At 44.7% G+C, this 26,522-nt stretch overlaps 1 protein-coding gene across 1 annotated transcript; it reads right to left on the bottom strand.

Annotated features, from left to right (window-relative positions):
* Positions 1-17,881: 17,881 nt before the first annotated feature.
* LOC133886776 (ABC transporter I family member 11, chloroplastic) lies at positions 17,882-23,584 on the bottom strand. The gene is made up of 10 exons (XM_062326604.1): positions 23,282-23,584; positions 23,134-23,197; positions 22,410-22,489; positions 22,284-22,335; positions 22,067-22,200; positions 21,853-21,967; positions 21,634-21,720; positions 21,491-21,539; positions 18,744-18,828; positions 17,882-18,551 (listed from the first exon to the last, which is right to left on the bottom strand). Exons 1-10 carry the CDS (start codon positions 23,347-23,349, stop codon positions 18,473-18,475), a joined length of 813 nt encoding a protein of 270 aa, XP_062182588.1. The 5' UTR covers positions 23,350-23,584; the 3' UTR covers positions 17,882-18,472.
* Positions 23,585-26,522: the final 2,938 nt, after the last annotated feature.

The following is a 26,522-nucleotide window of genomic DNA, read 5'->3' as shown; positions in this document are numbered from 1 at the left end:
GACTGGTCTAGGATGACCCGTCACTGATGACCTAGTCATTAGTGATGGGTCACAACTTGACCCGTCACTATTACATCAGTGATTGCATATGTTATGACCCGTCACTAATAACCACTCATTAGTGACGAGTCTATACCTGGTCTCAATCAGAAGGGACATTAGCGACACGTCCTTATTAGACCTATCACTAATAGGACATTAGTGATGCGTATTGAGTATGCATCACTAATGTGGTGTCTCCTTTGTTAGTTTTTTACGTAGTGCCCGTTCCACACATTGCCACAATATACAGGGGAATACCGAGGCTCGTGGGTTATCTGCCTCACGTAGTTAGCGCACACTCGACATACCTAAACCTTACGACCGATCACGTCTAGGCGCTTGAGTGGAGCGAAGGCTACCACCACCACACCGTCGTCGTCAGCATCTTCATCACACTGGCACTACAGCGACACGTCCACATCGATTACTTCCTCACCAGCGACCACCACTAACAAGCACATCTTCACCAACGTGTACACCCACGCCAAGTCTCTAGACCACATCCCCTCACCGTCAACCGAGATGGCGTCACCGAGTTCAATTAACCAATCATTATTCCGCTCTAATCATTTGTGTTTGATCCTAAGTTTAGCATTATGTCAATTAAAAGAGGATTAAGAACTAATATTTGGCATCAGAGCCAACTAGCCTTCAAACCAAATTATGTTTAACTATGTTGCTTTATGTTTGGATGATGCCAATTATGAACAATTAGGCTTAATTATGTTGATTAATGATCAATTATGTGTTTTAAGTTCAAATTAGGCTCGACTTAATGCTTATGTTCATGTTTTTAGGGCGTTTATATCTTAGTTTCACCAATCTTAGCCCTAGTTAGTGACGGATTAGAGCACATGTTCATGAACTAGGGTTCTTTGCCTCGAATTAGATGTGTTTATGTTTGTATATGTGTGCTCATGTGCCTATTAGGGCTTAGGTTAGATGTTTTAAGGCTCAGATAGTGTTAATCCGACTTGGGATTAGACAATTGCGCTCAGCCAGGATCATTTTGGTCTCGGATACAGGAAACAAGGAGGGGAATTAGGCAAATATTAAACCCCAAGTAAAACCCCCAAATTCCTCAGTTGTTCGAGACCCTAAATCCCACATTGAACCCAAAATCATGCCCCAACTCAAGAGAAGAAGGGGAGGACTTACTTTTTTTTGCCACATCTCGTCGCTGCCAAGCCCGTCGAAGCCTCATTTGCTTCTTCTCCAGTGGGATGTCCCTTCCTTTTCCTTGGTTGCGCTTGGATTCTCCAGCCATGACCTCCTCCCACCGCGGCCGTCTTCTTGCGAGGGTGGTAGATCCATCAGAGCGCATCTCTTCTCCTCTATGCCACATGTGCACGTCGCCTTTATGAAACCACCTAAGACTGGCTCAACAGATACGCACGCAACTGGAGTCACACATGTCCTTCGGCCGCCGACCCATGGCAGCGCCGTTTCATCTCACTCTGCTCTCTATCTCCTTTCTCTGATGGCTTACCATCGCCGAAACTCTCTCACATGTGGCTGCTGCTATCACTTTTCTCTTGGTCTGTCGCGGGGAGTTGAGTGAAGTGGCGATTAGGGTTATAGGGCCACCATGGTTTTGTTCTGGGCGAAATCACTGATGGACCATTCGATCACGATGGACTTCCAGGATGCATCGCGAGCGTGAGCAAGAGGTCGGGCCGAGCGGAGCAATTCTGGGCCGCTAAAATATTCTGTGCCACACACGCAGACGCACGTTCGCCCGTGGGGGGCTGGGCCATGCTAGGCCAAGCAGCCATTTTGGGTCATTCTCTATAAGTTTTGGGCTTCTTTCTTTTTAATGATTTGTTTCCAGTGAATTTCTAATGTTTTTCTTTATGCACTAGAAATAATGATGTTTACATCCCAAATTAATGATGTTTAATGTACAAAAAATACAATTAATTCTCTAGATGAATTGGATCCAATGGGAAGATTTTTTTGAAGAATATTATTGTCAATTTATGTAGGTTCATAATTACTTTCTAACCAACATTGATTGTAATTTTGCGCCATTTTATGTGTTTATTTAAATTCTTTTCCTTTTTCTGCCCAACGGTGATGCGGATTGGAGTTTAATTTTTGCATGATTTTAATCAAACCAACGTAGGGTCAATTAAATGCAAATATTATTTTATGACATTTTTTCTAATCTACCCAAATCTTTTCTTCAACCATTAATGCTTCCAACATTGCCACCACAGTTGACGGCATCGAGCACCTCATGAGATTTTCTGAGTATGACTTAATAATGTTTATTGATAAATATCTTTATGCTGATTTTTTCCTTAATTCTTAGTGGATTGACTCCGTTACAACTGTGCACGTTATGAACTCATTGCAAGGATTCCTTACCATGAGAACACTAAAGAAGGGGGAGCGAAGTCTTAGAGTGGTAAATGGGAAGGAAGGTAAAGTTGAAGCTGTTTGATTACTTCCGTTAGTTCTAAAAAGTAGCTTCACTCTTTGACTTAATAATGTAGTTTATGTTCCTACCATGAGGAGAAACCTTATTTTAGTTTTGATATTAGATGATGATGGATTTGAGTGCAATTTCAGGAACAATAAGTGCATTCTTAAGTTTAATTCAAGTGTTATTGGTCTTGCCATAAGACAAAACAAACTTTACATTCTTCCTCTAAATGAATCATCTGTATCTTTGAATGTCTATGATAGTCATAAGAGAAAGAGAAGTGCAATTAATGAAACTTCTTCAAAAATGTGGCATCATCGTTTATGCCACATTTTGAGGGGGAGAATGGAGCGTCTTATTAAGGAAGAGATTCTCCAACCCTTAGACTTTTCTAACTTTGATCACTACATAGATTGTATTAAAGGAAAATATGTTAAGCAAATAAAGAAGGGAGCTGCTCGGAGCACGGGACTCTTAGAATTAATTCATATGGACATCTGCAGTCTTTTTCCTATGACATTGATGGATGGATTTTATTTATTCAATACATTCACTGATGATTTCTCTCGTTACGGCTATATCTATCCTATTAAAAATTGATTTGAGTCTCTCAATAAATTAAAGATATTTAAGGCTGAGGTAGAAAATCAGCATAACCTAAATATTCAATTAGTTAGATCGGATCACAGGAGAGAGTATTACGGGAGACATGCCCCTTACGGGCAAATCCCTGGTCCCTTCGCCACATTCCTTTAGGAAAATGGCATAGTAGTCCAATATTCTATACCTGGTGAACCTCAATAGAACCGGGATAGCTGAGAGACGCAACCACACTCTTATGGACATGATGCGAAGTATGTTTAGTTATTCTAGTTTATCAGATGGATTGTGGATGGAGGCACTTAAGACAGCCATGCACATTCTTAATCAGGTTCCCAGTAAATCAGTTCCAAAAACACCTTATAAATTATATACTAGGAGAAAGCCCTCTTTGAAGTATTTATGTGTGTGGGGCTATGCAGCTGAAGCTAAAGTATTTAATCCACATATTGGGAAATTAGATCATAAGACAGTTGGTTGTCACTTTATCGGGTATCCTGAGAGATCGAAGGGGTATCACTTTTATTGTTTAGACATGATCACTAAGTTTGTAGAAACAAGACACGTTGTATTTCTTGAGAACGGGGACCTGGAGCCTAGTAAAGTTGATCTCGAGGAAAAGCGGGTTTATGTTCCTGCACCACTGATCTAAGAGCTCTACATCCCGGTGCCCTAGGAGGTTGCACCTTTAGTAGAAACTAACATTAGTGCACCCCTATTGAGGTCTCTGAAATCCCTAACAATACACCTAACGATGAGCTTTAGAAGTCCCCTACAGTACAGAGTCCTGGTCTTGTAGTGCCTAATGAACCGATCAGGAGATCACAACATGACAAGAGACCTGCCATCTCGAGCGATTATGTCATATTCATGAATGAAGATGTTAATGATATAGGGAAGGCATAAGATCCCAACTCGTATAAAGAGGCCATGATGAGTGAGTATTCACCTAAGTGGCTTAATGCTATGAAGGACGAATTAAAATCTATGAGCGAATAATGATGTGTGAGATCTAGTAGAAATCCTTGATGCAGCCAAAATAGTAGGTTGTAAATAGGTTTACAAAACAAAGTATGACCCTAAGTGGAACATCAAAAGGTTCAAAGCGAGGCTCGTAGCAGAAGTCTTTTCACAAAGAGAAGGGATTGATTATAATGAAACTTTCTCTCCTATATCAAGTAAAGATTCCTTCAGAATTATTATGGTGCTTGTAGCACATTATGATTTAGAGCTGCATCAGATGGATATAAAGACGACATTCTTTAATGGTGGCTTAGAAGAAAATGTTTACATGGCTCAACCGGAAGGTTTTGTCATAGAAGGTAAGAAACATTTGAGATGTCACTTTAAGAAATCCATTTATGGTATAAAGTAAGCGTCTAGGTAGTAGTATCTTAGGTTTGATGAAGTCATCAGAAATTTTGGCTTTAAGGAAAATGAAGTTGATAACTGCATTTATGTAAAGTTTAAAGGGGAAAAATTCAGCATCTTAATTCTTTATGTGGATGATATCTCATTGGCCAATAGCGATAAGGATATGTTGTTTGAGACCAAGATATTTTTTTTCCTCTAATTTCGATATGAAGGATATCGGTGAAGCTATTATTAAAGATGGCCAACTGGGCCATGCCTACTGGGCTGGCTCGAGGCACGGCACTGTAGGCATGGCCTAGGCACAGCACGGCCCGATGGTAGGTGGGCGGGCCGGCACGGCACAGCCCGGTTTAGATGGGCCAGCACGGGCACGACCCGGCACGGGTCAGCACGGTCTCGGCCTGCCCCGTCCCCGGCCTCCCCGCTCGGCCGCCGTGCCGCCCCACCCCCGGCCTCCCCGCCCTACCGCCCCACCTCGCCCCGCCGCCGTGCCTCTCCGCCCCCCACCGTGCTGCCCCACCACGCCGTAGGTCACCCCGCCCCGCCCCCGACCTCCCAGCCCCGCTGCCCGGCCGCCCCGCTCCGCCCCACCGTCGTGCCACCCCGCCGCCTGACCTCCCTACCCCCAACCTCTCCGCCCCGCAGCCCGGTCGCCCCGCTCCACCCCGTCGTTGTGCCGCCTCATCCCCGGCCTCCCCACCCCGCCGCCTGATTGCCTCACCCCTGACCTCCCCGCCCTACCGCCCGGCCACCTCGCTCTGCCCGGTCACCCTGCTCCGCCCTGCCGCCGCACCCCCGGCCTCCTCGCCCCACCGTCGGCCGCCCCGCCTCGCCGCCAGCAGTGCCCGCCGGGTCACCGGGCCGACCGTGCCGCAACAGTGCCCAGGCCGGTCTGGCACGGCACGATGGTAGATGGGATGTGCCGTGGGCTGAGGGTGCGGCACGCGGGCTAGCACGGCACGGCCCGTTACAGTAGCTGGGCCAATCGGGCAGTGCCGTAGCCAGGCCGTGCCGAGCTGGGCCCATGCCGGGCTGGCCCGAGTGGCCCATTTGGCCATCTCTGGCTGTTATGTTCTTTGCAATGAGATTCATTGAGATTGGTCCAAAGGAGTATTAGGATTATCTCACAAGGCATATATATACTAAAGAAATACAATATGCATGAGTGCTCTGCCACGCCTACTTCTATTGTTAAGGGTAATAAATTATGGATATTTCAATGTCCAGAGAACCAATATGAAGCTGGTCAGATGAAGTGATTCCTTATGCTTCAGGTGTCAGAAGCATTATGTATGCTCAAGTATGTATGTGCCCTGACTTAGCTTTCATGACTAGGATGCTTGACTGATATTAGTTAAATCTAGGACCGGACCACTAGAAAGCCATTAAGTAAGTCATTCGCTATCTGCAAGGCAAATAAGAACTACATGCTCATATTTAGAAAATCCGATAACCTTGAAATTGTTGGTTATTTAGATGCAGACTTTGCGGGTGTATGGATACTAAGAAATTCACATCATTGTATATCTTCACCCTCGCTGGTGGAGCTATCTTGTGGAAAAGCTCCAAACAGAAAGTTATGGCATCATCAATGATACAAGCTGAGTTTGTAGCATGTTATGGGGCTACCGAGCAGGCTGTATGGCTAAAGAACTTCATCCCGGGATTAAGAGTGGTAGACAATATTTCAAATCCACTTACATTATACTGTGATAACCAACCTGTAGTTTTCTATACGAGTAACAACAAGTCGAGTGGTGCTACCAAACACATCGACAATAAGTATCATGTTGTGAAAGATAGAATTCAGGATAAAACAGTAAGTGTGAAGCATATAAGTACTAAGTCAATGCTTGCGGATCCGCTCACTAAAGGCTTACTACCCCATATTTTACATGATCATGTTGCCAGCATGGGGTTATTGGAAAGTCTATAATTCTGAATAAGAGGACCATAATGCAAACCAACTCCCATTAGGAATAATTAATTTCTATTTCGAGATGGAGTGATACATTATAGGAATTTGGGTTTCAGTGGTATTTCATTAGCCATTGTGATGCTTTGCCTTGAAGTACTATTTCATTAAGAGTTGGCTTATGATGTTAGCCTTACGATCAAGGCAAAGAATGTTGGAATTGATCTCGGACCCCCTGATGACCAAGAGATGAGGGGGAGCCCATTTTTACTATCACGCTCTGATCGGGGGCACAACTGACTTCTTCATTGTGATCCCATTCCATACAGCGCCACAATAAAAAGGGGAACACCAGGGCTCGTGGGTTATCTGTCTCACGCAGTTAGCACACACCTGACATACCTAAACCCTACGACCAATCACGTCTGGGTGCTAGAGTGAAGTGAAGGCCGCCGCCACCACACCTTCATCGTTAGCATCTTCATCACATCGACACTACACCAACACATCCACACCGACTACTTCCTCACTAGCAATCACCATCGAAAAGCACATATTCAACAACATGTACACCTACGCCAAGTCTCCACACCACATCCCCTCACCGAATCGAGTTGGCATCACCGAATTCGGTAACCAATCATGCTTCTACCTAATCATTTGTGTTTGATCCTAGGGCTAGCATTATTTAAATTAGAAAAGGATTAAGAACTAATTCATAGCTCCTACCTAATCTTTCAGTGGGACTTTTGTCAAGAATATTTGCCTCCTTAGCAAATGGCTATTCAAGCTACTTAATGAGGATGGGGTTTGGCCAAAAACTGCTCAGAAGCAAGCATCTAGGTTCCAAGGCACTCACACAAGCACAAGTCAAACAAGATGATTCTCATTTCTGGTCTGCCCTTATGAAGATCAAAAAAGAATTCCTAAAATGGGGTTATTTTCAAGTACAGGATGGAAGCCAGACTCAATTCTAGAATGATACTTGGTTGGGCAATAGTCCATTAAGCATGCAATTCCCATCTCTTTATAATGTTGTGAGGCATAAGCAGGCCATAGTCGCAGAAGTTATGCGAAGCATACCTCTTAACTTATCTTTACTGTGACCAATTGTGGGTGAAAAACTAATTGAATGGAAAATTTTAACCTTGCAATTAGCCCACACAAACCTCTCTAATGAGAAGGATACATTTAGGTGGGCTCTAAATGGAAGTGGATTATTTTCAGTCCAATCCATGTATATGTAAATGATGCATCAACCCAGTACGAACTCCCACAAGTGGTTATGGCAACTGAAACTCCCTTTAAAGATAAAGATTTTCTTATGCTATATAGGTCGTGGGGTTATTTTGACCAAAGATAATTTGGCCAAAAGAAATTGGGAGGGTAATCTAAAGTGCTGCTTTTGCAATCACAATGAAAGTATATAGTACCTTATTTTGGAATGTCCCCTGGCTAATACCATTTGGCATAGTATCACAATAGCCTTGGGAATTAAAAGACCTAGGAACATAGCTCATATTGTGGGCAATTGGTTACAGGAGTTGGGATCAAAGATAAAGAAAAGAATCTTGGTTGGGGTAGCTGCCATTTTTTGGGCTATCTAGCTTTGTCGTAATAATATTGTGTTTAATAACAAAACAAATATGTCGTTCATGCAGCCAATTTTTAGGGGAACCTACTAGCTAAGGTTCTTGAGACTACTACAAAAGGAGGACCAAAGGGAAGATGTTTTGAAGGTGTGCCACACTCTGGAGGTGGTGGCAATGGACATCTTCGCAACGCATGGGTGGCATTGTAGATACAGATTACATGCATGATGTAATTTATCATGCTTTGCTTTCTTTTTGTTGCTGGCTATTAGCCAAAACTTTGTAATAATGATGTTGATTGTATGCATCCCAGATGCAAAAGGCCGGAATGATTTCATTTACTAAAAAATCCATGGGCCGAGTAGCATTGCAGCCACCACTCAGGATGAATTGCCGGCTGTTTGAGCTTTGCGCCAAGGATATACCAAACTCTCCTGGAGAAAGAGCATTCTTCAATGAGGTAGAGGCCAGATTCCTTGATTTGCTCACAAAGGGGGCAAATGGGGTTGCATGGCCAACCCCTACGGGTAAGGTGATCTGAAGTCCAAAGCTTGTATTGGATTGTTAGCCAGGCAAAGAGTTTGCACTTCAATGGCGTCCACACCTTCCAAATCAATCAAGACAAGTTGGTGACAATGGAGCCAATGAACATCATAGCGTACACTGAGCTGGCCATGTAAGAGCCCTAACTAGAGCATCTCCCAAGTGATGGTGCCCAAGACATTTGGTTGGAGGACCACATTTCTGGTGGCGGCCAAATGAATTGAGCAATGTGGTCACTAGAAACGTGTTGAAGAGTAGCCATTTCAACAACCTATTATCTTTGGAGAATCAGCTCTATGGGCCGGAGAATAAAGCTTGTATCTTGAGATGGAGAACAACAGTGGAGCACGGTCCTTGGAGTGTTGCCCTTAGCCCAGGGAGAATACCAGAAAGAAATCGTCCCCCCATTGCCAATGTGTATAGAAGTGGCGGTAGCGAAGATCAGACGGTCAGTTTTGTCACAAGGAAGTTGTGAGCCAACCCAGGCTTTCTAGGGTGTGGTCCACTCTTGCCATAGCTATCTTTTCCTTAAGGCTCTACCAAAGAGCTTTAGGTGCAAGACCCCGAGGCCGCCAAGCCTATTTGGCCTACAAAACCTCTTTCAGCTAACTTTGCACTTGCCTCACGCTATTGCTTTGCATCCTGTCCACATGAACTGCCTCTTGGATTTATCTATCTATGTCATGATTGATGCGGGAGGTTTGATGGCCAACAAAAAGTGAATAGGTTGTGATGTCATTACGGCTTTCATAAGAGCCAGGCAACCCGAGGGTGCCAAGTTTTTCCCCTTCCAAGAGGACATTTTGCCAATCATCTTGTCCATCATCAGCTACAAATTAGACACCTTCAGTCGCCCCGCTATGAAAAGGAGGCCAAGGTAGGTGATTGGGAACTTGGATAGCACTGCTGGAAGGTCTACAAGGATGGCATGTAGATCAATGTCTGTGCAATGGATGTAGGTAACCAAAGTCTTGGAGAAGCTGTGTCGCCATGCCGAAAGAGTGAAGAATGCTGACAAAAGTTGACACTTCTTGGGTGATGTGTGCTATGAAAAGCATTGTGTTGTCAACGTACATAGACACCCTCATCCTGTTCGTATTAAAACCCCCGGCCAATGAGATTAAAAGTTAATTTGGAGTTTCCAAGGTTAACAGACGCTGGAGTAGATCAATTGGTAGCGTGAACAACATGGGAGTCAAAGTGTCCCCCTACCACAAACCCTTCCCATGAGAAATGCCCCCCCCCCCACCCCAGGGATCCCATTGAGAATGACCCTCAAAGTGGATGACGCAAGGAGAATCAAAATAAGGTCCCTCCACCTCTGTGGAAAAGCCCAAAATGGAGAGTAGATCCAAAAGTTAATCCTAGTGCACGGAGTCGAATGCTTTCGAGATGTCTAGCTTGAAGAGGAGCACGAGAGTCTGCTCCTGTGCAAGGCCGTGGCCGTGCTCCGAATTGTCATGAAGTTGTTGTGGACGCAGTGCCCTCTAATGAAGATGCTTTGGTAGTTGGAGACCATCGAGTCCATAAAAGGTGAGCCTTAGGGCCAAGATTTTGGAGACCAGCTTTGCAATTGAGTGGAAAAGACTGATAGGACTAAGTCAGCAATCCCTTCCACATCTACCTTCTTCAGAAGAAGGACAATGTTCGCTGAATTTAGGAGACAGAGGCCAGAGGTGCGCATGTCAAAGAAAGCCTTGACAACCTTGACTACATCCGCTTTGATGAGGTGCTAGCAAGCGATGAAGAAGCGCACGATGAAACCATCAAGACCTGGGATCTTGTCTTGCGGTGATTCCTTAATGGTGGAGAGGATATTTCCTCCAACACGCATCCATCAAGGGAGGCAAGGTCGTGCCGCTAAAGACCCAGAAGCTCCCAGTTTAAGTCAGTTTCCCTTGGTGGCGTTCTTCCATCACCTGCCTAAAATGCTAATGGACCACGGAAGACTTGTCTACATGCGAGGTTTCCCAGCCATTCACCATGCACAATTTTAGGATCTGGTTGCACCTTCTCCAGGCATTCACCAAGTTATGGAAAATCTCGTATTTGCATCACCTTCTCTGAGGAAGGAAATTCTATAGGCTTGCCTCTTCCTGGTGCGCTCAATAGCAGTTAGGGACATGACCTATCTCTTGACCTATGCTATGAACGTGACTTCATTGGTAGAGAGCTCCCTACTCTCTTGGGAGGAGTCGAGGTGGAGGATGACCTCAAGAGCCATAACTAATTGAAGCTTTGCACCAAAGAGGGGCGAGTGGCTCCATCTGGAAAGGCGAGCAACCATGCTACAAAGCTTTTGATTGAGGATATGATAGGGATCACGGTGGCCAGTGTTGGCCAACCAGGCCAAAGGCACCATGTCCTTGAAGCCCGTCATGCATGTCTAGAAGTTTTCAAACGTAAAGGATTGGGGTCATTTAGGCCCGCTTTTGTTGGAGAGCAGCAAAGGACAGTGGTTTGAGTGAGAGGAGGAGAGGGTCTGAAGGCCCTGGTGGCTAAAGGCCGCATCCCACTTGGGATTGCAGAGGATCTATCCAGCCTGACCAAAGTTGGCTTTCGTCGACCGTTTGACCATGTAAACTTTTGAGTCTAAAGATGGATATCCCAAAGTTGGCAGAAGTTTAGCTCAATGCTTGAAGACTCTCATGTGTTGCATGTGCAGATTGTTGTTGTTCTTGTCTACCGCCTTGTAAATAATGTTGAAGTCACCCATGATGAGCCATCTAGTTCCTAGCGGCGGGCGAAGCTTCCTAAGCTCTTGAAGGAAGGATTCCTTAAGAGAGCGTCTAGCAGGGCCATAAACTGAAGCGTGCAAGAAGGAGGTCTAGCAGAACTTAGAAGTGATGGTGGCAGTAATGTGAAAGCCCTCCATGGAGATGTTCTGGACATCTAGCAGATTTTCATCCTAAAGGAGGAGGATCCCCCCTCTTGGCCAAGGTGTACTTGAAGCAGGTCGGTGTGTGTAGCGTGTTAAATAGTTCCCACCCATATAACTCACGATTTGGTTTTTAATATTGTGAAGCTTGGCCTCTTGGAGGCAGACAATATGACAACAATTGAGCCTAAGGAACTGAGAGACGAGGTCACAATGATCTACAGATCCTAGTCCGTGAATGTTCTGGGAGAGGATGGAGATGTCTGGGCCAATCATTGATGGAATAACGGTGACCCTGAGGATGGTGTATGGTACGCAGCACACAAGTCTGCAAAAAGGTAGCCCTTCATGGCATCCATGCACCAATGCAAAGAAAGAAAAGGGACAGGTAGTGGCAATTGCAAGTACTGGCATAGACTAAACCTTGCAAGGCAACCTAGAAGCTGAAACAAAGAGCAAAACATCATGAAAGGCCTCACAAGGGCGGTCAGGGATCGGATTTGCAGGCCCCCACTAACACCACCTTGTGAGCGCTTACAAATGATCATGTAGCATCCCCACATGATACAAAATATCGAGCAATACATCAACATGATAATAAAAGAGTCCCTTAAGAAAGCAGGAGGAAGGCACCACCTGTCAGAGCGCCAAGGCCACCGTGGATAATGGGTCTTCCAAGAGGTCTGGGCCATCCTCGTTCAAGATCTCTGCCACAACATCATGGAGATGGTCTTCTTGGTTTGTGAGGTTGAAGAGCTCTTCCAGAGCAGCGATCACCAATTCTAACAGAGGACCATCGTACATGGTGACATAGTCTTGCATGGCCTCCTCTAGGGTCTTTGAGTCATCTAGGAGACCCAGCTTGTGGCATAGTTGGATCTGCGTGTGCTAGGTGATTGGGAGCTAGAGCTTCTTTGAGAGGCACTCACTCCTGGGCAGCTAGGAGGAGTTGTACGTGCGGCGCATCCATTTGCGTCTAGTCACCAGCATAGGGGTGCCTGGTGAGGTGCCTGGCAAAGGTGGTAGCAATGCCAGCCTTAGGGCCCTGAAGAGGGCGATCGTTGCAAGGGTGTCAAGGGTTGGCTCACCCACTCGAGTCTGCAAACATGGAGGCGCAAGCACAACCGTACTGTGGAAGCCCACCTGCAGGTCACACAGTATATGAGTGAAAGTCGTGCTCACCATGACCAACACACCCCCTAATATGCAGTGCCCTTTGTAGGGTTAGTTCAAAGTACTAGACTACCCGGTGGATCCATAGAAGGCCCAAGCGTCTCAACCTCCGACAAAGCCTGAGTCCTTGGAGGCGGACCCTGGGTCCAAGTCAAGGGCGGCTGATGAGGGGACGCGGTTGCTCACTTGCTGCAGCCAACTTCCTTGTGCCGCGCAGCCTGCCAAGTCCCATGGCCGGATCATGAGCACCAAGCTTTTTAATAGCTCGGCCAAACCAGCTAGGTCCCTGCACTAAAGACGTTAGCAGCAAAAACGAAAAAGGAGGCCACACCCAATTGCCACACAGCGGGCATGGAGTGGAACGTGAAGGCCACTGCTGGCAGAGGGGATACAAGAGCTGCCCACATCTCGGCTAGAGATGACACGACACCCACAGGTGGCTCTACGTTTAGAAGAATGATGCCACCATCAAGAGGGGCAGCACCCACGCATGATGGCAATGTGAACATTGGTGTTGTGTTGGTTAGGACGTGGACGGTAAGGGCGCGCTATATAGCCCACGACTCCACGAGTAGAGGCGTGGCACACGGCGGGGTCAAGTACACCACATCCTCTTCATGCGGCTCCAGATCATCCGTCGCCGGTGCTGGCGTACCAGAAAGCCCCCTCGGGCCAGATTCATCATCATGGGAGATCCTAACAAGGTAGGGAGCCGCATCACTGCCAACGTCTGGCTTGGGTCCAACAATAGCCATAGCCCCACCAGCCTCTGGTTGTACCCCATCTACATGGTCCATTGGTTGGGTAGTCGTACATGCCAAAGGAGGTGTCAAGAACAGAGGGGCGAATGGAGATGTGAAGCACAGAGGGCTCTAGAGGGTAGTGCCAAATCACCAGGGTGTTCTGCACAGCGCCACCTACCCTCACATCCTAACCTAGACCCATGACGATGAGGAGGTGAGCGGATCCTATCTCGGTGCACGCGGGCTGATCCTCTACACGACGGGAGCCGCCATGCCCGTGGGGAGGCAACACGTCCTTACTGTTGCCTTTGGAGTCATCGTGCTGTCAGTTCCCGCATGAGGGGGCCTTGGGTGGTTGTTCCCCGAGGAGCACCGGACACAGCCACCATGCTCATGGCACTCCCGGTGCACACTACGGTCATCCCCCAACACGTCTCCAGGGGCGGGTCTATGAAAGAGGGCATGCGGTCCGAGCCTGGCTCACCATCGATCTTTCTTTAAGACCTACGGGTCCTTTTGTAATAAATCTTATCGTTATGTAATGACACTGTTATGTTATCACTTATGAAGTCGCCGCATGTATGGAAACTTGATCCTGGCATACATGTGGAATGCATCTGGTTTGTTGTCTTGAAAACCGGGTGTGACATTGATGATGTTTGTGTTGGTCGGGTGGAGCATGTCGGACTCAATGTGCTCCAGGAGTAGGTTCGACCGATGATGGGTTCCATGACCTCCGGGAAGCACATGTGAATGGAGATACCCTCAAGGTAGAGCCGCACCCAGAAGAAGAAGGCTACTCCCATGTCCTGACTAAGGCTCTGCTAGGGATGCAATCAGACGTGCACCCCATTGTGCTTGATGACTCGTAGGTCCAAGGGCTTGGGGTAGTGGCTAGACACAGTGACCTCCCTCGGGTGGAGACAGAGGGCGTCTAGCACCTCATCCTCTATCTGTTGAGCACCACAACCCACGTGTAGGCTGAGGACCAAAGGCACAAGCGCAATGCCCTCCCACTCCTTGAGCTCCCACACGTAGTCAAAGGAGAGAGGGATGAGGCAGCCGTCATCCGGTCAAAGACTGGGGTCGCCAAGGTGCACCATTGTCCTCCAGCGAGCCTGGTGGCACATCGCGGGAGAGACGACAAAGGCAGCAAAAGCCCAGCCAAAGCTAGCTGCGCTGCCCTAGCTCTCACGGCAGAAACACGCTTTGTGGCCTGAGAAACGGTAGTTGAAGCACCGCACGGGGTCCGACACTCGGCGGTGTGCTAATCCTTGGCCAGGCAACAGATGCGAGTCCCTCTGGGAACTCTTTTGAAGGAGCCGAGGAGCAAAGGGTATGTTGACCATTTTCCTGGAGACCGGCATTAGTAATGAATGCCCACCCCTCCTCCACCAGCGCTTTCGCCGAACGGAAGTCCAGCCGAACTCTAGAGGCACCGGCTCGAGAATCTGCAATGGGAACACACACGTTGAGGGAGGTCTTGTAGGCGCATCATGATGGCGAAACCGTGGCCGTCGCAGTGAGGAGTGAAGAGCAGTGACATGACCGGCGCGCAGAGGCATCCCACGCCGGTATAAGCGGTAGGGGATGAGCACTCCTAGAATGAGGTAGAGAATTGGGTGGGTTAATGAAGTGTTCGACTGGGGGCGGGCAGTTGGAGGGAAGTAAAGGTAGAGAGAGGTGGTGCGGGCGAGCAGCCTCCGCGTATGAGCGTGGAGCGGGTGCAGGGGGTGAAGTGGCGGTAGATGAGTGGTGGTGGTCATATCGGGGATCAGGAGACATGGCCAACCCAGCCGGGGCGCGGATCTGACAGGTCGGGGAGCAGATCTGACAGGGACAGCCCAGATCTACCAGCTCACGGCCGACACCGTGTCGAGCGAATGAAGGAAAGGCGCTGAAGTCGAAGCGCACGAAGGAAGCGGGTGGAGGGGGGCAATAGAGATGGCCCGGGGGGGGGGGGCAAGAGTGCCGGAGCAGAACGCCCCCTGGGCCCTGGGTAGCAGCAGCCGGAGACGGTGGAGGCTTACCTGCGTCCATCCTTCTAGTTATTGCGACTTGGACCGCGGGGCTGGATTTACAGTTCCTCCAAGATGCTTCTGTTTCTGCCTTTCATGTTAATCGACACTATTAAGTTTCATTTGTTTTGTTGTTCACCAGGTCCCGTTTTCAGATCGATCTGACGCTCTCTTGATTGTTACAAAGTCAGCTTTTGAATTGTGTATTGCATTAATTTATTAAGACATGTGGTGCCATTAATATTCAGTCATCTCTATGGTCTACCACATCAACAAAATCTTTAAGGGCAAATGACAAAATAAGAAGACAGAGTGCAGGTCGTATCTTGGTTAACAGACCGTCTCTTCACGATCCGTGAGTTTGTGGAGAGACAACTTATATTTCTCAAACCAGAGACATTTATGCAAAAAAACAGATGGTTTTCAGACAAAAAAAAACTGCTGTTTTATGCATATCTGATTATTCAAAATTCTAATTGTTTTGCCACAAAATTAGAGGGGATTAAACTGGATGAACTAAAAGAGACCATGATTTTCGGTTTTTTATTGAGCTCATCAATTTCTGGAACCTAAAGAAATATGTGTTCGATTGGTAACATGTGCTGCTTACAAAGACACATTATTTTTATTTTTATGCAAGAAAGACACATTATTATATCAAGTTTGAGATATCGAAAATATAGTAAGCAAATCTCACTAAGAGATGACAAAGATTTGGTGTCACATAACTTATGTCGGGACTTTAGCTTGATTGTCCCTGAAAAACAATAATAAGTTCTACCACATTCATCCGTGTTGTCGTGTCTACAAAGCTTAGTCCTTAATTGTTTAATATTTACCTACGTCAGTTGTTAATTTGAAGCTTCCTTTCTTTTCTAACATAGTTTTACCGTGCACCCCTTATCGATTTACCAACTACATGAAGTCATTGCTTACAACTTGTCTTAGCACTAGTTTGTTGCCCCGACATATTCTTTCTTGCAATTTTAGGGGCATTAGAAACATCTATACGCTTTAGAGATATTCTAGAAATCAAAGAACATATCATGCATTATTGTTTGTATTATTTTCTTAATCGTTTAGACAAGGCACTTGATCTTATTTTCAAGTAATTAAGCCAACCATACATTCTCTTCTAGACTTCAGTCACAAGAATTAGCTTCGGGTAGAGGCGCAGTCTCCCTATTGCCACAGTGGCCGCTTGATAAACGTTACTAAGTTTAATCCATTTGAGTCACTTAAATTTCGTAGAAGTTTTGCAGCAAAACTATATAGTTCGAAATGGAGTCGCACAAAATTCCTGTATTTGTTAGATGGGGTTGGCTAAGCTATCTGGGTTTTACATAATAAGCTTATGAGTTCACCGGTTGCTCTTGCTTACAAATCTCATGCCTTTCTACAGCAATGGCAGGGAGGATGTCTCCTGTTGCAACTTTCGACCTGGCTCAACTTCTGCGATCGGAATTTGTACTCGAAACTTGGTATTTTGTTGTATCTATTAAAACCTGAACTTTGTATAAGGTAGGCTGGAGAGGTGGTCGGTTTTATGCTTGGTTTAGTAGTGGAGATGCATTATGTATTTATGTGGTAAGTTTTGGTGGACTTATCTTGTTGGAGCTGGCTTTGGTTTTTGTTTAATCTGTTCTGAACTCTAAGTTGGTATCCTCAGCATGACTTGTGCTTTCAATAAAAACAGGACCATGATCTTTGGTCTAAAAATTCCTGTATTTCGGGCTATAAACTACTCCTGTTTTATCCTACAGTGATTTGTTTCTATCTATGTTTCTGTTTAAGCTCTTGCTTGCATTGGGCCTTGCCAATTCTCACTTAGAGCAGGGTATATCTCCGTTTAACCGTGACAAATGGTGCTAACACATCCAAGGCTCAACAGGCCAAAGGAAGCAGCAAGAGGAAAATGGTACAGTAGACCAACTGGTAGCAAGGTCCTTTTCATGAGGAAAAATCACGACATCAATCCAGAAGAGAGAGTAATGCATGCAGCGTACCAAATCTTTCCAAGTTTTGTCAGCATCCTGGAGCCTTCCGAAAAGAAGATTCAAATGGACCAGCAATGGCCCTGATCAAAAGAGGTGTCTAGTTATCAAGATCCTGGGCCCTGCATGATCTTGGATAGCATCACCTGGTTTAAAATTTACAGCCTTGACTGATCAAACATACTTTCTGGCAGTGAGGCGATAAGGACATAAACACGTGTGGTTTACAAAGGTTGGAAAAAGATGAGGTGTGAAAATGACAATTGTAGTCTAGAAGAACAAAAAAGTTTATTGTTTTGAACATATATATTGTTGTAGGTGACTGTGGCACAAGTAGCCCACAGAGTAACATTCTGTTTGTAAAAGTAAACTACATATTTACCACATGTCTTGTACAATTCTATATAAGGTTGGAGTGAAGCTGAAGCACACCATGACACAAAACAGGAATTGTATGCATGGATTTATAGGGGGGATAGAATCTGTTGACCCTGTTGAACGAAGGTAAACCTTCATATTACTGGATGGCTGAGATAGGTTCTCCCAGTCGCAGAAGCAATGGGAAAGAGTGGAGGCGAAGCAGATCAAAGAACTTCTGAGAAAATAACCTACAGGCGTACAATAAGAAACAACAATTGTCATCGATGACGTTTCTACTAGTAGTACAAGGAAATGAGGTTCTCTGAATCTCCAGTGTAAATGCTAACACCATCCTTGGCGTCAAGTTGAACCCACATTTCAAAATGTGCAGGGCTTTCGATAGCCTCGCCACTCACTTGTGCAACAACGACCAATAGCTCGATCCTGGATCCAAAATTCAATAACACTGTGCAAACATCATCTTAGCTCGATAATGTCTGCATCACAGATTGTTCTCCATTTCTGCAGCCAATGTTCAGGACTAAGATCCATGATCTCTGTTTTGTAGCATTTTTCGTTCCCTGAATTATCGATCATGTCTGCATCACAGATTGTTCTCCATTTCTGCAGCCAATGTTCAGGACTAAGATCCATGATCTCTGTTTTGTAGCATTTTTCGTTCCCTGAATTATCGATCTGCAGATGTCAGCACTTAGTACCAAATGACTCAATCACAGCTATCTTTGACTCCGTTGTATCTTCAAGGAATTACCCAGACGAACTTAATCTAAGTTTACAAAAGTAGTTGATTTTTACACGGGCAAAGCTTCCTCTTTCAAACTTCCCCCCATCTCCATTCTCCATGAGCGATCCACTAGTGGATATAGTTCCCTGCAAAATGTTTTCAATCAGGCATATTGACAGCTTCACCTAAATCATTAGAAGTTGTCTGCATTCAGCTGAATGGAAGCATATAACAAACAATATGGCTCATAAAGACTTCAATTTGTTGTTCTTGATGTGGCATGGAGATAGAAAACCATTTTTTCTGTTTACTATTGTTTACTATGAGTTCAAAATTACCTTATATCATGACTTACAACCAGTATTGTGTGGTGTTTCTTTAGGTCCTTCAGGAGATTCACAACATCAGCCCGAGCCTTCCAATCTGACATTGAAAGTAGGAACTTAGTAAACACATCCACTACAAGATATTAACTTCACTATAGTATTTGGCTCATAACATCAATCCTAGGAACTGCTAACAGAAATGGTACGGTACATGCGTTAAGACGCTGCTCTCATGGATGAGCATCAATGGTAATGATGGAATTACTGTTCATGTGCAGTACTGCTCACTCAAGGTGATGTAGCATCGTGTGGTACTGTGACACATGATCCATTAGAGATAAATTAGTAGTTTAAATCAGATAGAAGTTAAAGATAAGTTAGAGTTGGATTTGAATTATGACTCTGTAGGCCGGTTGGCTAGCTATATGTACACGATACCAACCATGATTAATCAATCAATCAAGCAAAAGAAATCAATTTAGTTCCAAAACCTCTTCCCTATATCTTCCCTATAATTCTAAATCTCCCCAATCTAAGTCTAATCTCTCCCCAAGTAGCCGATGCTGCCCAGCTATCATCTCGGCGGTGTTTACCTTCACATTTGGTATCAAAGATGCTATGTTCCGAATCTGGTGTTCTTTGCGTCACGGTGAGCTACTTGCTATACCCGGTAACCGAGGAGGTGCTTCACAAAGTCTTCGACCCATAGGGCGCTAAGGAGGTGGAGTTGTTCGTGGTAGGGCGTTAAGGAGGTGGAGATGTTCGTGGTGGCAACACATGTGGAGGCGTTTGTCCGGTTTTGGTCAGCACATGATGCAAGTCGAGCTCACGGCACACTCCACGAGCGCTGCATCTACGACGGTTGTTGCCGGTTGGACATCTAGCACATGCAACCAACACTAGCACATTCGTTGACAACAACCTTGCCAGCGGCCATGGAAGATCACTTGCGTGATTCCCTGACGTCCGGCGAGGGCACTAGATCTCAGGCCAGCAAAGCTTTAACCTAGCTAGTGGCCGACATGCAAAAACAACTCGGCAAATTAGCACATCAATTGGCTACCATCGACAACGTTCACTAGATATTGCGAGTTAGCAGGTCACGCCAGTGCAACAACTACTTCACCAGCGGCGCTCAACTGGTCGATCAATCGCAATTAGTCGTCCAAACAAGTCGTGGATGACTTGCTAGAACTGCCAAAATGGGTTGTTTCGGCCAGCGGCCCAGTAGGGTTTCATGAGCCTAATAGCGCATGTCTCAATATATACCTCATCTATTAACATCCTCTCTCTCCACTGTCTCCAGCCTCCAGTCCAGCACACGGTCGCTGTCGGTCGCCAACCCGCCGCGCTTCCTCCTCTCTCCACTGTCTCCAGTCCAACCCGCCGCCACCGCCGGTTGCCAACACGCCGCCGCGCAGGAGGCAGGAGTCCTCTCTGCAGCCCGCCGCCGCTGCGCAGGAGACCTCTACTCCTCTCTCAGTATCTCTCCGTCTCCAAGTCTCTAGCACGCCGCCGCTTGTTGCCATGCATAGGCTCGACATCGTGCCATGGGGGAAGTGGTGTTCCCTGCTGAGGCAGCTGTTGATTCTGTTGCCGCAGCTTCTACTGGTGCTTCCTCAATCGCTCTTGTTGTTGTCTCCAACGATGGTATTGATGTTGCATCCCTTGTTGCTAAAGACATAGCTAAAATTGGCACCAGAACTTCCTTAGCAAAAAGCCAAGAACCAATTACATCTGGAATTTGTGAGTTCTGGAATCTAGACATGAGTGAGTTACTGAATTATAGTCTCTTTGTGCACTTGTGTTATAGTCTACTAGTATAGTAAATTTTGAATTGCTGATATAGTATATCTATAGTATGAACAATGTATATAATATAGTATATTACTACTATTTATAGTACTACTACTACCGATTAGATACCGTGTGCCAGGATGACTTGGTAACCAAGTCGACTGACTAGGTACCGACTAGTCGAGCCTAGTCGGCCGTCTAGTCGACCTAGTTGCCTGAACGGTGCCCTGGCATCTAGGTTCGACTTACCGACTTGAAAACATTGACGGCAAAAACGCCGCCATTGCTGCAACCACGTCGCCACCAGTGATCATCATCGACGTCGACCCCAGCGTGGCTACTACTGCTCCAAACAAGGAGACTTGGTGCTCTCAGGTGAAGGGATGTCGACGCTACAACAATTCGTCAATGTGAGGATTTTAGGGGCTGCAACCATGGCCACCACCATAGCTCGAGGACGAGCTATCTTGCAAGGAGGGGTAAAGTTGTTAGGTGCTGGAATTATTCACACAAGGTATTGTTCACATGTTGTATTGTAGCATCATGCGTTATTGTAGCATCATGCGGTATTGTAGCAAGTGATCAGTTAGATTGATTGTTATAGATAAGCTAGTAGTTTAAATCAGATAAGAGTTAGAGATGAGATTAGAGATAAGTTGGATTTGAATTAGGACGTTGTAGGTCAGCTAGCCGACTATATATACACGACACTAGCCGTAATTAATCAATCAAGCATGAGAAATCAATCTCGTTCCCAGTCCCCTTCTCCTATGTCTTCCCTATTGTTCTAAGTCTCTCCAATCTATAGTCTAATCTCTCTCCTAGCACCCGACGCCATCCGGCTATCCTCTCAGTGGTGTTTACGATTTACCCTAACAATCAAGATCAGAAATGAATCAATTAACAAGATTTGAAGCAATCTTCAACATTCGTTTGATTAATATAGTAATTCAATCACATACCAAGACCAGCAAGTGGCTCATCAAGCAGCAATACATCAGGAGTTTGAATCTAAAAAAAAAGGCAGCATAAACAATTAGCTACCTTGATTTTTTAAAAGAAAGAGATAGAACATCAACTCATAACAAATCAATAAATATAATACCAGTTGAATTGCCAAAGCAAGTCGCCGCTTAAACCCACCACTTAGAGACTGTGGATCCTCATCCAAAGAAATGGTTATCAGACCAACCTAGTATGTTTCACATGACATAAAATTCAACTGTGGAAGAATTTGTGTTTCAAGAAATTTCCTAAAATGAATAAAAAACAAGGTAAAACTTTTCCATTATGCACAAAGAAGTTTCTGGGAGGTAATCATCACCGAGTTAAAGGTACTTTGAAGTTTTAAAGCTAGCTGCTCCTTGAATAGAAGGTCTGCCTTTTGCCTGGGCCATCCAAAAGTAACTTCTTCAAGTACAGTATCTGCTAAGAAGTACCTATAACAAGATATGAAAAGTCTCTTATTTTTCAGTGCAACTAGTTCATAGGTATTCTTGTCATTTTTACATAATCTTGGTGAAAGAAGTAATTCAAACCTCTCAGGAAACTGAAATACTATTCCAACTCTTTGAGAAGTTAGCACTTCAGATAAGTCAGTAGGTTTTCCACTATCATCATACTTCTGAATGCAAATAGACCCAGAGGTAGGTTCTGATAGACCAGCCAAAAGCTGAAAAATCAAGGAGTTCCTTTAAGATGAAGGACATATAACGAAACAAATTTAACAATATTATGCAGCATTTCAATGTAAACCTGTAAAAGGGTGGTCTTTCCACTCCCACTCCGTCCAAATATCAAACCAAAACTGCACAAATACGACAGCGTCAGCGCTATAAAAGGCACCCAGAAATGTAAGCATTCCAAGACAGTCATGCTTACCTTTTCTCCCGAAGAGAGAGGCTAATTTCATTCAACAAGTTTTGTTCAGTTCCAGGTGGTCGATAGGTGACTTGTCTCACCTTAAAGAAAGTGAGATTCAATGAATTTGACAAGTAATGTAAAAGGCTAGATCTTATATGTAGGGTGGCAGATTGTACTTCACTATCAACTAGGTATATGTTTTCTAAGCAGCAGTCATGCGAAAAAAAAACTATTTGTTCAAGACTCCAGCAATAACTTATTTTCTCCTCTTATCTTCAAATAAGTATGTCTTCACTCCTAGCAGGGAAGAGTAAAGCGATGCACTGCATAAAACATTCGAGGAATTTCCAAACACCAAATTGATAAAGCAGTGTGAGTGTGGTACATTGCTACTAAGTCATGCATGACAATTCCCTCCACTTCAGTTCTGGATTAGACTACAGTATGCTAATTAGTGTTACCATTTGTGCTACGGTCTAAAAAACCCAAGCTTGTTTGTAAGTGCAAAATCTATACAAACTCTTATTTCAAGCAAGATTCAAGGAAACTGTGATATTTGACACAATTGAATGGCCAAAGCTAGCTTGCATTCCTTGATTTGGTGAGGTGGCTGAACTGACCGAATACCAAATACCAGTAGACCACCTGAACGGACCCGAATGCTTTAATGCTCCTAGACTGAACTCGGAGCACCCGAAATCTTAATATAAAAAGAGGGGCAGGAAGTTAGACAAATGCGCACCTCCAATTGGGAGTACCCAGCCTCGACTCTTGCCGCCCGACACCTCCAAGAAATCCTCCATCTCCTGTGAAAGAATAATTACAGACGAATTTCATCAAGGAACATCTCCACAAGAAGAGAAAGCGGGTTCAACAACGGCCCGCCGTACCTGTCTGGCTTCACAGGGGAATAATAAGCCGCCGGCGGGACGGTCCCAGCCGCGGCCGTGGCGAGCATGGCTGAGAACGGAGCTTCGGAGAAACCGTGCCGCCACGTCAACGGCTGGCTCGGCCACTCATCGATGCTTGAAGGAAGGGTCAGGCTAACCGTTCCGGCAACTGGGGGGGGGGGGGGAGGCCGGGACGGAGGCGGTGGCGGCGGCGGGAAGGAGGAGATGCGTGCAGGAGGATGAGATACAGAAGGAAGAGGGCAAATCCAGCGGGGGGCGGGCGGGGGGTGGGGGGGAGAGAAACTACAGTTCTTGGGCGCAAGGAAGGGAGACGGACGGATAACTGATAAATTATATATATATATATATATATATATATATTTGGAAAATAAAAAATTGCAAAACTACTGTTTAAAAAATTATAAACATAGATTAATGTCACCTGGTGGAACCACGACGTGCACTTATCCTCTTTCCGACATCCGATAGGTTTGAAAAAATAAAGATCATCATAGACGATATGTTTAAAATAACAAAGATATGTTTAAAATAACAAAGATTTCACACTTGCAACAGACAACAGGTTAAAAATAAAAATATTCTATTCTATTGCTCTTAAAATTCTAAACACCATCAAAATAGTCATAAAATATTTTAAAAAAAATAGACTTTATAGAGGATATTATGATCTACAAAAATATAATTTGCACAATGAGAAACATGAGACTATTGACAATAAAATTTATCTTTTGTTTTTCATTATAAAAGTAAGTGTTCGAGTTGAATTTTTTTTAAAATAGTTTATAGTATCTTCTCTGACATATTTTTTTAATTTTTTCATAACTATTTTGATAGTAGTTTGAATTTTAAGAGGAATGGAATGGTATTGTTTTTTATTTTTTAACTTGTTATTTGTTGGAAAAACGACATCTTTGCCTTTTTTTTTTTTACATATTGCTTGTTGAAATGGATATATACACGTTCCAAAGGGCGCTAATATCATATTTTTATAATATTTTTAAACAAACATCTAGTCTTACAATTTTTTATTTTTAAAATGTAAAAGTAAAAACAGCTCGATAACTGATGGAGACCTTCATGGGCCTAGTATGCTGAAGCTTAGGTCTACTTGGCTTTTCTAACATGGCCTGAATGATACACGTTGAGGCTCATAGGCCGGGATTTGGCCCACCCAAACAAACCCTGACATTTTAGGGACTGGGAAAAGAAAGTGACTTTCAGCCAAATCAGTTGTTCTCTCTTAGATAAAAAAAAAATTGCTCATCATATATATTGTGCAATGTATTTTTTCAAACACGTAGGAGGCTACGTATCATTACAATATATTATGTAATTGAGCATAAAGAAATAACCGGAATAGTCTACAGATCTATAGAAAACCAGCACAATGATTCTAAATCCTACTACCACAATAAAATAATTCGTGTTCACTAGAGGCACATCATACATGAGGTCTCGTCAAGCTTAAAAGTCATGCGACTCCCGTTCTCGTAGATGCAATGGTGCTCTCGCGCGTCACTGTACAACACGATGATGGCACTTGCCAGTTCGGAGCTGGAGGGGGAGGAGAAGGGGTGGAGCACGATGTTTTTTTTCACCTCTGACACGGAAAAATTAATGTAGCTGAAATACCTCGAAGCATCATGCATCGTATTTTGTAGAAATCTGAAATTTGTATGTTTCACAAGATAAACCTGATATTCATGCATGCTAGCCAGCGATCATCAAGAATCCATGACCGTGCCCTGCGCTCTTTCAAAGAAAAAAATTGGATAGGAGCTCTACCATTCGTTACAAGTCTGGGAGAAAATTTAAATGAACTCTACATGTTTAGACAGGTTGAATCCCTGAGCAAAGCCGGGAAACAACACCACACACAACAATAGAAGAAGATCGTGCCCTATTGCCCTGATTGACCACTTTGCCCTCCAACACAACAGGCATGCAGTTCAATCCTGTTTGGCGCAGAAATTCTGCCTGAATTTTCGGAGGAACGGAAAGGTTCATTCTGATAACGTAGTCATCACTACATAGAGACTTGAGTTCCTAACAGAGTCTTGATCCTGTATATATGCTCATAGCTATATGTCACAGGCTTATACAAGTGTGGTTTTGGATGGGCCTAATACCTGCCTATATCCAAACGGCCCTTATAGCTTTCGACTCAATGCGTGCTTTATTCCAAAACATAGATTCTTGGAATTTCAATATATACCTGCTATTGCTTGTACTCAGGGTTCACAAATGCGAATGAGGATTGAAATGCGAACCCTAGCGCATTCTTTAAAAACCAAAGAATTTGATCAAAATTCATCAATTTTTTGAATTTTGATTTTGAATTTGAAAGAATTGCGACAGGTTTTTGAATAGGAACCGGCTCGAATCGGTCGAAATGCGCGCATTTGTCAACCCAGATTGTACTATCCATACAGTCAAGTTTGCTATAAAATTCATGATGAAACTTTATCATGTGAGGTACTGAAAGACTGTTTTGCTCCAGCACAAATCACTTCAAACAAATAAAAAATATATATTTTTCATCTTTGTGGTTTGATTGGACTCTTCCTCCTAGGCCCCAGCACAATCCGATCTACAGCAAAGACGTCAATTCATTCGTGCTCCCCAAGGCCACAAACATTAGAAGCCACCTTTCTAAGACGATCCAAGTAGCTGGGCCAGTGTGTTTCCACCAGCTGGGCTCCTTGTTCGCCGGAGCAAAAAAAAAAAAAAATCGGACGGACATGTTGCAATGTACTTCTGCACTGGGGAAGGTTTCTATCGATCGTATCTTGTTATGTGCTGTCTCACTGATGCACAACAGTCACATAGACTGTTCACCACCAAGGCCAAAAGAATAATTCCAATCTTTCCAATCTATGGGATCGAAGCATCGCGTCGCATGGTGTGGTGCACAGTGCTGCGTAGGTGTTCTAACAATTGTGAATTTGAGTAGCAACTACAAGTTCGGTGCAAATTCAGTCTGGATTTGATTGCATGTCGAATTTTGCTATACCTAAGATTGGGCAGATGCCACGTAAGCGATCTTGCAATGGATTCAAGGCAGCGCACATATGTTTTGTACAGCACCAGTCACACATATACATACCTTATTCGGGAGCCCATGTCCTATCAGGGATATGATCCCGGCCGGGATATGTTCCCGACCAACACATGCCGTCCCATTTTTATTGAAACTTAATAAGAGCTACCGATGATATAT

This window comes from Phragmites australis, chromosome 12, assembly GCF_958298935.1.
Source record: "Phragmites australis chromosome 12, lpPhrAust1.1, whole genome shotgun sequence".
Lineage (NCBI taxonomy): Eukaryota > Viridiplantae > Streptophyta > Magnoliopsida > Poales > Poaceae > Phragmites > Phragmites australis.
This window is presented reverse-complemented; position numbering and strand designations above follow the sequence as displayed.